This window comes from Xenopus tropicalis, chromosome 5 (assembly GCF_000004195.4).
Source record: "Xenopus tropicalis strain Nigerian chromosome 5, UCB_Xtro_10.0, whole genome shotgun sequence".
Taxonomy (NCBI): Eukaryota; Metazoa; Chordata; class Amphibia; order Anura; family Pipidae; genus Xenopus; species Xenopus tropicalis.
The window spans coordinates 11,835,790-11,849,719 of NC_030681.2; the positions used below are offsets into that span (position 1 = coordinate 11,835,790).

General features: G+C 40.8%; 1 protein-coding gene across 4 annotated transcripts in view; it reads left to right on the forward strand.

The window, feature by feature from the left end:
- gpatch2 (G-patch domain containing 2) overlaps nucleotides 1-13,930 on the forward strand; it is an 86,337-nt gene that overhangs the window by 2,395 nt on the left and 70,012 nt on the right. For 3 of the 4 annotated variants that reach the window (XM_002936022.5, XM_004914788.4, XM_004914787.4), the window contains exons 2-5: nucleotides 5,886-6,587; nucleotides 8,216-8,277; nucleotides 8,705-8,887; nucleotides 9,842-9,921. In XM_002936022.5, coding sequence (XP_002936068.3) covers nucleotides 5,886-6,587; nucleotides 8,216-8,277; nucleotides 8,705-8,887; nucleotides 9,842-9,921 — 1,027 coding nt within the window. Of the gene's footprint in view, nucleotides 1-5,884; nucleotides 6,588-8,215; nucleotides 8,278-8,704; nucleotides 8,888-9,841; nucleotides 9,922-13,930 lie in introns of all 4 variants that reach the window. The other variant, XM_018094111.2, reaches the window with a different exon arrangement.

Sequence of the window (13,930 nt, forward strand, 5' to 3'; positions counted from 1 at the left end):
ATATGACGAGGAAGCGTTGGACTTTTTGTTTAATATAATCTTTGGTATTATGTAGCAGCTGTACAGGAAGTTGGCATTTCCCACTCTCTGCCAGCGGGTGAGGCCTGACAGGTAGCACGCTCCGACAGATGTATTTATAACAATATAACTGCTTAGCAACCGTTCCCAAAGCAAATATACAAAGAAGTTTTGGCTGCATACTTCCCATAGTTTTCATTTGATTGGCCAACTCTTCGTTAGCATTCAGCTATGGCATTTTGTGTAGTGTTATTATGATTGCACCTCACTTCTCACCCATAGGGACCTACTGATCAGCTGTCCGTTTGGAAAACTATGCAACTTGTTTAGATTATTTCACTTTTTGTTATTTTGTTGCTAGGGTCCCACTAATCCTAACAACCCTGGTTTGATCAACAGGCTGTAAGATGAAAAAGAGAGGTTCTGAATAGACAGAAAAGTGGCCATTAATAATAAAACACATATCCTTAAAATGTGTGTGATTTTGCATTGCTGGGGTCAGTGAGGAACCAGCTAATTTTTTTTTTTTTTTTTCAAATTCTTTATTTTTTCAAAGTATTTTTTATAGGGGGGGGGGGGGTACAGAAAGGAAAAAGTAAGGGGGAAGGGGAACATTGCATTTACATAGTTTTCCCAGGAACCAGCTAATTTTAGGCAGGCTATGGGTAGAATGAAATGGCAATGTAGTTCAAAAACAACAAAAAAATAAGACCAACTGCAAATTTACTATTTCATCATCTAAATCATTGTAAGAGATCATTGAAAGTAGGGTGACCAGATCACTTAAAAATGAAGGGACATGTTTTGAAAATCCAGCTCGAAGGGCTGCACTGATTGCAATTAAATGTAATGCATTTATTAGATGTGTCCCTGAATTTTCAACTGATCTGGTCACCCTAAGTTAAAGGGGAACTCGGCAGGTTGCAGGCATACGGCTTAAAAAAGGTGGAGTATCACGTCAAATTTTAGCCTTGAGATAGCTTGTACCACCAAGTACATTGTAGGATCCCCTAAAATTGTATGTATAACCTAAAAATATATCGCTTAAGTATGGGCCCCCTGCCAAACCTCGCGTCTGAATATTAGTCAGAGTGGCTTTAAACCTGCCTAGCCCAGAACCAATACATTTAAAGGGATTTTGTTATGATTTTTATGGGGCACTTTTTATTTCTATGACACTAATGACACTGTTACACAGCAAATAATTCCCTTTGCCATTTAACATTTTATTCTTGTACCAACAAATGTATTTGTAGCTGTAATATTGGTGTGTAGGCGCCATCTCAGTGCCTTGTGCCTGAGTCTGAGCTTTCAGCCAGCGCTACCCATTAGAACTGCTTTCAGCTAACCTACTGTTTCTCCTACTCCCATGTAACTGGAGGAGTCCCAAGCCGAACTTGGATTTCTTACTATTGAGTGCTATTCTGATACTTACTGGGAGCTGCTATCTTGCTCCCTTCCCATTGTTCTGCTGATCGGCTGCTGGGGGTGATGGGGGGGGATATAACTCCAACTTGCAGCGCAGCAGTAAACCCAAGCTAGACTTGGATTTCTTACTATTGAGTGCTATTGTGATACCTACTGGGAGCTGCTATCTTGCTCCCTTCCCGTTGTTCTGCTGATTGGCTGCTGGGGGTGAAGTGGGGGGATATCACTCCAACTTGCAGCGCAGCAGTAAAGTGTGCCTGAGTCTGAGCTTTTAGAAGGAGCCGGCGCTACACATTAGAACTGCTTTCAGCTAACCTATTGTTTCTCCTACTCCCATGTAACTGGAGGAGTCCCAAGCCGGACTTGGATTTCTTACTATTGAGTTCTATTCTGATACCTACTGGGAGCTGCTATCTTGCTCCCTTCCCATTGTTCTGCTGATCAGCTGCTGGGGGGGATGGGGGGATATCACTCCAACTTGCAGCGCAGCAGTAAAGTGTGCCTGAAGTTTATCAGAGCACAGGTCACATGGCCTGGGCACCCTGGGAAATGAACAATATGGTTTGCGTCAAGGGTTCAGTTCAGGGGGTTCTGCCTTGGCACGAGAGGGGCCTATTGATGCACAGTTACACACTATATTATAAATTCTGGTGACATAATGTTAAAATGAAAAAAATAAATCTGAGGCCACATCCAACCTGGCGCCCTTAGTCTGCCCTCACCTCCCCTGCTCACTTTTACCTTAAGGCTAACGTCCCACAGGGAGATTTAGTCGCTGCGATTTTTAAAAAGCGAGTTCTCGCTTGTTAGGAAAAGACGAGCGACTTGTCGCTGTAACTCACTTTTTAAAAATGGCAGCGACTAAATCTCCCCGTTGGACATTAGCCTAATGCCTCGTTGCAGTGCAGGCAGTGACGCTGGCTGGCCTGGGGCTCCTCCTTTTCTTTTTATATCCTTGGTTTTTATCTCCTTAGAGGCAGGGGCACAGGGAGCACTTTGCTGTGGGCAAACACCTATTGTTTTCAATGGCAGCCGCTGCTTTCTGTTCCTTGTCCAAGGTTCTTTTTAAGGGTTCTAGTGGCAAAATGCCCAGAATTTCCTTGTGTGCCATTACCGTACTCGTTATAAGGTGCATTTCCACCAGCAATTGGTTAATGAAGGTGTGTCCCTCCCTAAAGTTACTGGGGTATTGTGTGTCAGCGCCGAACCCCTAGTAATTGAAATACCTCCTAATAGATTGCTTGAAACCTGTTGTGTGTATAAACAATTTGTTCATTGAGTCCCTTTGTTTGTTGCATAGTCTTAAATGCCAAGTAGAGTAATGTTTATTGGAAAAACGGAGGCAAAGTAGTTTATCGCTTGCTCCGCTGAACACACAGTGCTGTTCCTGCAGAGCTGCCTGCTAGAGGGATCCTTGCTAGGAGCTCACCGCTCTGCTATGGGGTTTTTACTGATGCAATGGAACATGGGAGTGAAGCTCATTGTATTTGCCTTTGTCACTAATAAATGCAGGCCAGTAATTACACAATTACCTGTGCCTTTCTCAGCATTGAGCTTTGTGTTTTAACGTGTTTATGCCTATCTGTGAAAGTGAATTGCCGGTGGGAAAACATACAAATAAATGTATGTATGTATATCTTTATTTATAAAGTGCTACTTATGTACGCAGCGCTGTACAGTAGAATACATTAATACAAACAGGGGGTTATTAAGATAATAATAGATAAATACAAAGTATAACAATAAATACGAATATAACATACAGTTGCACTAAGTTAAGAGTCAAAGACACAGGAGGATGGAGGTCCCTGCCCCGTAGAGCTTACAATCTATATGGGAGGGGAACTTACAGACACAAATAGGCAAATATAAGTGCTGTATGTTGCAGTGTGTGACAATATAATATAATTGCCTCCCTGTGTGCTATAAGCCTTACCCTCACAGTCCCTACTAATGCAGTTATTAGAAATGTACTTAATATTTTTTCCATTTTGACAAATGCTGAATCCTCCACAAAAGATTGGGCCAAATCTCGAGCTGAGAAAAATAAAAAAAAACAATTGCATCAAATTTCACATAAAGTTGTTGTCCACAGTTTAAAGGAAAGGATAATATGCCAGTATGTTTGTTTCAATAAGAGGAGCTTTTAGAATATATATTGATATGTGCCAGGGGTATTTTGAGCTCAGTCTATCAACCGCACCAATCCCCTCCCTCAAGCAGGGTGTTCAGACCCTTGTATTAAGGTGTAGTCCGGGGTGCTCTGCTTATCCGTCCCGATAAGGGACACGCTTGTTCTACCCAAGGATTGGAAAGCTCTCACCAGATCCTCCACTGGGTTCCATTGTTGACATCTGGTCTGGAGTCCTCCGTTTGTTAGTGCGTCCTGTGAAGTTCCTCTACCCCTATTGATGACACAAAATGGCGCCCGCCTAATCCGACACGTGCTTTCCACTCTAGAATTGTTCTATGTTGGTTTTGTTGAAACAAGGTTCTTCCCGTTGGTATGTCTGGCCGATTGCTGGACTTGGAGTAGGCCCTGATTTGCAGAAATCACTAGGACCAGGCCTAGGACTGAGATGGAAATTTATATAGCTGTCAGAATCATCTGCCTGCACAGTTCCCATTAATGCAAGGTGGTAGAAATGGGGTGGGCATGTTTGCTAGTAGTGACGGGCCTAGGGACACCCTACCATCAAATTAGCTCCTCTTCGTAAGAGTAAGTTCTAAATTGAGGGCGGCTAATTTGCACTAAAAATCCAGTTGTAGCTAACCAGTACTTGTAAGAAATGTTTTCTTTGGAGACTGAAGTGCTTGTTCATAAACATTTTCCCTGCCAACAATATAGATTCTGAATAAAAATAAAATTGGCATCTTTCCCTCATAAATCAGCAGAGAAAAAAAGCACTCTTGAGCTCCATTGTGAATTACATTTCAATTCTGATAGGGTGAGAGAAGTTTCTAGGTGAAGATCTGCCAGATCCTTTCCACTGAGAGAGAGCTAAGTTTGCCCCCAGCATGCAGTGGGCTGTTTACTATCTGCAGCCTTCCTTTGCTATAGGATCTATTATGCGGAATGCTTAAACTAGAACATCTTATATTGAGCACCATGCCTAAAGCATTTAAACACTAAACACCCAATAGGATTGTTATACCATTAATAATACTTTAATTTGCATTAAGGTTCTGTTTCATGAGTACAGAGAAAATAATCAGTAGGACAGAGTAGTAAATGAAATTCTTTGTTTTTTTAGATCTTTCTAGATAACAGATTTGCTTGATAATAGATCCTGAACCTGGTGGCTCAGTGGTTAGCCCGGCTGCCTTGCCTTGTTGGGTTTCTGCATTGTATTTCGACCTGGGCACTATATGCAAAAAGTCCTCCCTATGTCTGCGTGGGTATCCTCTGGGTTCTCTGGAGGCAGGTTAATTGGCTTCTGATGAAATTGACCCTAGTGTGTGTGTGAATGTGATAGGGAAATTAGTCTGTAAGCTCCACTGGGGCAGGGACTGATGTGAATGATGAACGATCTTTGTACAGTGATATAAAATAAGCTAACTGCATTTGTTGGAACCTTATCACTATCTCTATACTATATTTATTAACAGAATTCCTTTATCAGCTAATAAAGTTTGTATCGATGTCTGATAAAGGCTTAGAACAGTTGAATAATAGTAAAGTAGGAATGAACCCAGAATCAGAAAAAGAACTGAACATGAATTTGTTATTTTGTTACACAGTTACAATATGGGTGTTAGGTAGGAATTTGAAGTAATGTTTACCATAACTTTGTGATGGTATAGAATGTTTAATAATCGCTGGGGGTGCCTAACCCTCCAGTGAATATACCTTCTGCTTTTGGGCAAAGACAGATGGGGCAATTAGTCACCACAATTTTTAAAATATAGTTGCAGCAACTAATTGGCACCGCTAAACTGTGCACAGAAATCAATTGGCCCATCTGTTTTCGCCCTTTACTGATATATCCATTTGTGTTATCCGTATTCCATATCCGTATTCCATATCCGTATTCCATATCCGTATTCCATATCCGTATTCCATATCCATATTCCATATCCGTATTCCATATCCGTATTCCATATCCGAATTCAGCCGAATCCCATTCCTGCTAAAAAAGGCTGAATCCCGAACCGAATCCTGGATTCAGTGTATTCCTAATTTTGGCACTGAAATCCGCTCTGTGTTCCTGCACCCAGGCTAATGTAGTAGCTCTGATTGCAGGCACATCAGAAAGGCGTGCTACTTTCAGATCAAGAATCCGACTAGTGTGGCATTATCCTAATTCTAAGGGGTGTTTATCTGTATTTTGTAACTTTCTGCCCAGCAACAAACTGACCTAAGCTCTGGTTGCCAGAAAGAAGGGACTCATTGCTTATTCTCTGCATATTTTAAATATTATTTTTCATATTTTTTCTAGGCATTTCAGTAAGACAATGGAAGAGCTTGTCCATGATCTGGTGTCAGCATTGGAAGAAAGCTCTGAGCAGGCTAGAGGATGCTTTGCTGACACTGGCGATCATTCCCGAAGCATCTCTTGTCTTCTGAAAAGACAAGCGAGAAAACGGAGAGGGAGAAAAAGGAGGTCAGATAACACACATCACCCTTGGGAAACCGGACACTGCCTCAGTGATGGCTCAGACTCCAGTCTTGAAGAGCAAAACAAAGACTACCGTGAATGCACAAGTAATCAAAAAAAGGACAGTGACTCGGACGATCAGTTACTGCTGGCAAAAAGGAGACCATCTTCTAACATCACCAATATACGCGGTAAGCGGCCCTTGTGGCACGAGTCGGACTTGGTTGTTGATACCTTGGGGAGCAGGACATTAAGAAGGCGGCGGAAAGTGAAACGCATGGCAATCGATCCTCCGGCAGAGGTCACTAGCACGCTGACCCTGTATCAGAGCCGTGACCAGTCGATGGACAATGAGAGCAAGCACTACCAACACATGGAGCTTGCTAAGAGTAAAAACAAAAAGCGGAAGATCTCTGCGCCTAGACGTGGGCCTGAAATTCCAGATGAAGGAGTTGTCGTGGAAGGGGAAGAAATAAGCCACGGCAACAAAGACAAAATGGAATATGAAGAACAGAAGGTTTCTGATGAGAACATGAGTGACAGGTAGTTGTTAACCACTTGTTCAGGAAAGTTCAAGACAGGCAGTGATATTACAATTACAAGGGTCTATAGACATAGAAGGCAGATACATTTGTAGACTATCCAAACAAGAAGATATCTGCCCAGTTTGGCTACATTGGGTGGTTCAAATTTGCCCCATTATTCAACAGCTGGTCCGACAATTAGCTCACACAGGGCTGAAGCATAGCCATTGGCTGTGGACCACATACACTACTCTGTGGATTCCTGCTTAGTGCAGTTACCTGACTCAGAAATTATCTGACTAATGATGTCATTATGTTGGCAACCAACAGCCCATCTTTATCTACCAAAAGCTGCACTGCTCCTTTGGTTGTGGTGTATTGACTGTTGTGGTTTTGAGCTTCAGTCTGTGTGGCTGCAGGTAAAAAGGTGGCAAAAATAGTTTCCATACACAGCTGTCAGATTCAAGTCAGTGAGAGGCTACTATGTTGACAGAAGGTTTCAGCTTCTGATGCATGGTTGTGTATATTCTATAAAGATTTCCTGTTCCTTTCAATTGTGCTTTAAGCAGATTGGAATCAAACGGAATTCTGTCTTAAAGAAACAGTAACACCAAAAAATGAAAGTGTTTTAAAGTAATTAAAATGTAATGTACAATTGCCCTGCGCTGGTAAAACTGGTAAGTTTGCAACAGAAACGCTAATATAGTTTATATAAATGAGCTGCTATGTCAACACAGGGGCAGCCATTGAAGTTGGGAAAAAGGAGAAAAGGCACAGGCACATAGCAGATAACAGATAAGCTTTGTAGAATATAATGGGGTTTTATCTGTTATCTGCTAAGTAACCTGTGCCTTTTCTCCTGTAAATGGCTGCCCCCATGGCTACACAGAAGCTTTATTTATATAAACTATAGTAGTCTTTCTAAGGAAAACACACCAGTTGTACCAGTGCAGGGCAGCATTACATTATATAGTAATTACTTTTATACACTTTCATTTTTTGGTGTTACTGTCCCTTTAAGTGATGAACCTCTCCCACCATGGCCTTTCCTAGTATTTTGGAACCTATATTACAACATTGGCCACAGTGTTCCTGCACAAGGCCTACTAATGGGTATATAAGGGATATTTTGGTATTATTTGCAAGTGTATAGTGAGCGTGATTTCTCTTTTTTAGATTTAATATTTATCCTAAAAAAAGATGAGCTTCTGTAGGCTGATTGGTTATTATCCCTCCATTTGCTTAAGCTTTGTCATGTGAGTTGTCCTTAAAAGGAACAGTTTGCTATTGATTTTCATTTATTTTTCGTCATATATACATTATCAAATGTTTTCTGGATGTCTCCAGTTTGGAATTTTTGGTGGTATCTGGTTATGAGGGTGCCATCTCACATAGCAACCAGGCAGTGCATTAAAAGTCAGAACAGAGGATGAGTAGGACAGATAGAAGAGCCACAGAAAGTAACAACAATAATGTAGCCTTACAGAGAATGTTTGGTTGCCAGGGTCAATGACCCCCACAGTAGGATGTGGTTTTATATTGTGTGATGGAAAGAGGCAGGGAGGCACAGAATTTTAAAACCATAAAAAGTAGAAAAGATGTTTTTGTAAATATTTTTCTTTTGTTTTCTTTTGTTTCTCTTTCCAGTGAATCCAGCAGCATAAGCAGCAGTGATGCGGGTTTGTTTACCAACGACGAAGGGCGCCAAGGTAGCTGTTTACTCTCTTCATTTCTTGGTAATTGGGTAAAAAGCTAGCCGGGTGGGCTAGTCTGGGAGTAAACCGTAATGTTAGTGCTAGACGGCTTTCTTGCAATGTTTGGCTTTTGGGAGACACCACAGTACTTTTGTTTCTCTCCAGCTATGGCCAGTCCTGCTCAATGTGCATTGCTAGCCGTAGCTGGATAGAAACAAAAGGACTTTGAATACTAAGGAAGGCTCATATACCATACATATGTTTATTGTGTCTTCCATTATGGTCTCAGCAGTTAGATTACTAGGGAGCTGCAATGCCAGTTCTTTGTTTGAAGCCTCTAGGTTTGATTAGGCCAAAAATTATTATTTTTTCTCTCTCCCCTGATAGAGGTGGGGGAGAGGTGCCAAAACACAGTCTTTAACAGACTCACTTGCTTTTTAAGGGGATGACGAACAGAGTGACTGGTTTTATGAAAGTGAATCGGGAGGAGCTTGTGGTATGACTGGCGTCATCCCATGGTGGGAGCAAGAAGACTCGGCGGAACTACAGAAGCAAATGCCGGATCCAGTCTTTGAAAGCATCCTGACTGGCTCCTTCCCCCTCATGTCTCAGTCAGCACAGAGAGGTCAGTTATGTTATTTTCTGTGTAATGTTATATATCTGTCTTAACAGAAATAACAATGTTGAAGATATGTGTAGGCTACTTTTGTTTTTTTAACTTACTGCAAGTAGAAGACCCATTCTACCAGTGAAGCACTTTTATGGTGGGATGTGCAATAATGTTACTAGTACAGAGGGCTCAGAGCTTGCTTTTTATTCTTATGGGGTAGTTCAGTATATTCACCGTTCAGCAGGTGCTGTGGGTGCCCTGTGTAAATGGCACAGTTTGTTCCATCAGTTACCAGAGGCGAGTATGTCACTGCATACACCCACTCCCCCTACATAGAATGCATGCTACTCACCTACATACTAGTCATATTTACTAGCCATCAGGAATCACGGGGCTCCATACTAATACAATAACAGGGCTTTGCATTTCTGGGGGCACCAATTATTAGCTCAACGGCCCCCTAATCCACATATAATGGAGCCCCATTAAAAACACCTCTGTAAGCAAGATCAGGGACCTAATCCACTCCAGCCATGCCCCATTATGCCAAAGCCCTGTTCATGGTTCACCCATACCTTGCCCACAACAAACTAGCACTATCTCTTATCTTGGTGGCCTCTCTGCCACAGGGCATTTAATTAGAATACCCCCTGTACTGCCCATGATGAAGCCAAGGTACCCACTGGTATATGGCAGAATGGACAGCTATTATAATTAATGCCATCAATGCACATGGTTGCCCTGGTGTCATTGTTATAATGCTTTGATACACCAACTGATTGTACATTGAATTTGCAGGCAAAGGCTACACTATAGTTATATGTCAAACTCATGCAAGGCTGCTGGCATTTTTGCTGACATGTAGAGGTTGATAAAACCTGTAGTTACCATTGTCACGCATGAACCAATCCAGAGCTTCTCTTTTTCTGTTACTTCTAAATGTGAAAATTCATTATCTTATATTTTTAGGTTTCCAGGCAAGGTTAAGCCATCTGCACGCGATGCAAGCAAGAAGCATTCGGAAATCTGCTGTAAACCCAAACCCCCTGGTAAGATTTTAGCTTTCTCTGTTCCTTGCAGCCCTACCGTTGGCCAGCTGACTAGGCATTATTTCTGTGTTGGGCACTTCATCATTTCTATTAAATAAACTTTTTTTCTAAAGAGATGTAATACCTCTTAATTATTACTTCCTGAAAAGGTATGTTATAGAGCTATTTAAGGGGTGGTTCACCTTTAGATTAACTTTTAGTATAGAATGTCCTATTCCTTGCAACTGGTTTTCATTATTTATATTTTAAAGTTTTTGCGTTATGTTCCTTCCTCCTCTGCCTCTTTACTGCTTTCAAATGGGGGTCACTGACCCCGGCAGCCAGAAACCATTGCTCTGTGAGGCTACAATTTTATTGTTATTGTTACTTTTAATTTCTTATCTTTCTATTCAGCCCCTCCCCTACTGGTATTCCCATCTTCTGTTCATACCTCTGCCTGGTTGCTAGGGTAAGTAGGACCTGACCAGCAACCCGATTGCTGTTGAAATACCAAACTGGAGAGCTGATGAACAAAAAGTGAAATAACTAAAAAAAAACCATAATAAATAAAAAATGAAGACCAATTGCAAATGATCTTAGAATATCAATGTCTACATTATGTTAAAAGTTAATTGAAAGGTGAACAACCCCTTTGAGTATTGGTAGGTTTGTCACTTGCAGTACTGTTTTTAACCAGTTTTGTTGGGAATGTGTGATTGGGGACAAAGGATCAGCCTGATTTTACCCAGTATGTAGGTGCCAAATTGGCCAACGTTTGGTGACCTTGCCAAATGATAATCTTTGTGTATGGCTAGCTATACATATTTAGAGAAGGCATTAATATACCCAACCTTAAGGTCTAGAGGGCCCCTTAAAGCTTCTGGGCTCCAGTGCCACTATATTGGTAACTCTAGCGCTAAAAGCTTAACCAATAAAGGATTATAATTCTAACATTTATTGTAAATAATATAAATATTTGCTTATACCCATGAGTAACCTGTAAAATATATAAATATATATCTGTGATTTTCCCTATTCTTGGATGCTCTCCATTGTATTTTTTTTCCCCATACATGTTTCGGAGTATCCAACACAGGCAAAATGAAAGTACTAATGCAATAAACACGAGATTATTGGTTTCCGCGCGTCTCTGCACCTTTTGGTATATTTTACCGTTCACTAAGGGTTAGCTGTGTATCACCACTGTCATGAAGTTAATCTATCAGTTGTAATAGCTCCTATAAAATACCAGAATGAGATTGCAATAACCCTAGAGAATGGGCTACAAATCCCGGCTATGATCAAGCAAGCAGTCAAGCAAAAATACAAATAGGTGCATCTGGAACAAAGACTTCCATCTCCTCCCGCTGAGTTATAGCCCTGCGGTCAAAGGTCGGAGACCATCGTGTTATCCTTATAAAAATAGCGCTCCTATAAAAGTGCTATTTGCAAAATGAATAATCCCTTTAATACGGAATGCACAGATGTGCGAACACAATTCATACATTTTATAACTGTGCACTTAGATGTAAGTAGGTATCGGTACACGCTCAGCAATTTAGCCTTTTAAAAAGCCAATGAAACTTAAGTTCATGTTTTATGATTGCATAAGGCTGCTGTACAATTAGCAGTGTACAGTACATATATAGTACACAGGCCTTGTACATTGTAGTGAAGTCATGTGCTTCTGTTACAGAGTTCTAACATATTAGAGAGAGCTATACAGGGATGTTTTATTCCCTGCCCAGTGTCGCTTACACTGTAACTGTCCTATCACAATCATACAAACATATGATTCCGTTTCACCTAGAGCCAATTAGCAAAGGGGCAAAAAACTAGCAGATACACTTGGCACCCAGAGCACAGGATTACGCATGACCCAATTACTTGCTCTGTTCTGATGAATACAGTGCTGCCTGTGTTTGGAAGCACTGTATTCATGATGGGACAGCTGGAGCAGTAAATGTTTCTAAATCACACATTGGCTAGTCTAGTGCTAGTGGGTACACAATCCAGCAGGGCCCCCTGTACTTACTGCATGCCTGTGGCTGGTATTAATTATACCAAAGTGCTGTACCGACACTGGGGCACAAACTGGGGTCAGAAACTGCAGGCTGCACTGATATCCCAGGATGTAGTTAGTCTGTTTGTTTTTGGATTATGGGGAGAAACTGGAGCACCCAGGACATATCCACACAGACATGAGGAGAACTTGTTAACCCTGTGTTCAGGGCTGTATTTAGGTCCGTTGCCTCCCTAGACACCGGACCTAAATAACGCCCCCTATGTCCCCTACATCACATGCAGAGTGTGTGTGACGTCACTTCCTGGGACTGGAAACCCCTCACACCCTCCCCCCACCAGCTCCATTGATTTCCCCCAGTAACTCAACGTCATAGGCCGGGGTAATTAAATCAAATATATACTCACCCGAGGGCCACCATCCAAAAGCTGCCGCCCTTGGGTATATAAAAAATATAGATACAGGTATGGGATCCCTTATCCGGAAACCCAATATCCAGAAAGCTCCGAATTATGTAAAGTCTGTCTCCCATAGACTCCATTTTAATAAAATAATTTAGATTTTTAAAATTGATTTCCTTTTTCTCTGTAAAAATAAAACAGTGCTTTGTATTTGATCCCAACTAAGATATAATTAATGCTTACTGGATTAAAAACAATCCTATTGGGTTTAATTAATGTTTTATTGATTTCTTTGTAGACTTAAGGTATGGAGATCCAAATTACAGATAGACCCCTTATCCGGAATACCCTTGGTCCCGAAGCATTCTGGATAACAGGTCCTATATCTGTATATATAAATATGGCCCTGCCTGTGCTACTGCTTTGCTAGTTGGATGCTCGGCAGAACATAAACAATGGAAGCTATTCAATTCTATAATATGGAGTTGGCACAAGTAGGGCATAATCCCTAAACTGGGGGTAGATAAAATACATTAGCAAACTTTTATTCAATTGCCTTTTTTAAAATGGCAGCAGATTAACAAACCCTTCCTAATTTTCTTCTTATTTCTCTTGAAGTTTATCCGGATATCCACCTCACTCCTCCCGTTCCTCTCAACCCTCTTGAAGGTTATGCTATCTGAGTGCATTTTCATTTAAGCTTTCCCATTATATAAAAGGAGTTCTATAAAAACCCCCCAAATATACGGGGGGAAAAAAAGAAAAATCAGGAGGACATTTTATGTCCCGAGAAGACAGATTGCCATTCTGGAAAGGGAAACAAAACACTAAATATTTCCAGCCCTGCATTATTTACCGCATGGGTGGTTAAATGCTACTTTAAGCCTCATAAAATTAAAAGGGAGAAATCTCCCAAGTGTAGCAGGAATTGGATTTAAGAAGAGTGGGACAGAGCCAAAATATTGCTACAGAATTAAATGTCAAAAATCTTCTTTAATAGTAGATATATAGTTCACAGTGCCTGGTTATGATTAATACATTTAATCTAAATCACTGAAAGTTGCTCTCTCTCCTTTTCCATAAAATACAATAGAGCACAAATCAGTTTTACTGTAGGCGGATAACAATTGGAAAATAATGCATCTTCCCGCCCAATAAATTGTCAGTTATACCTTTAACTAAAATCAATTCATCTCCGCAAAATTTATGGCAATTTCCCCCAATAAATCTCCTCAACTGTTTATTCATTTGCTTTTTTGATACATTTCAGCCGGTTTTTTTCCACGCTCCGATGTTTTTTCGCTTTTGATTCATTGTAAATTAGAAAATCTATTTTGACTCAATTTTCTAGTTAGGAAGTTATAATCTACCTGCCTAGTATTTTTTTTTCTCCCCCTTCTCATTTTTGTATTTTAATACCCTTGAACTTGAACACAATCCTGTATATTCTCCATTTTTTTTTTGCTGAGTTTTGACGATTCTCTTGATATTGCTGTATATGAGGATAAAGCTGGCCGTAGACCTATGGGTTTCCTGTACGTCTATGAAGGTCGGATCTATACTATTTGGCACCTTATATGGTATCTATACATTAATTCTGTGTTCT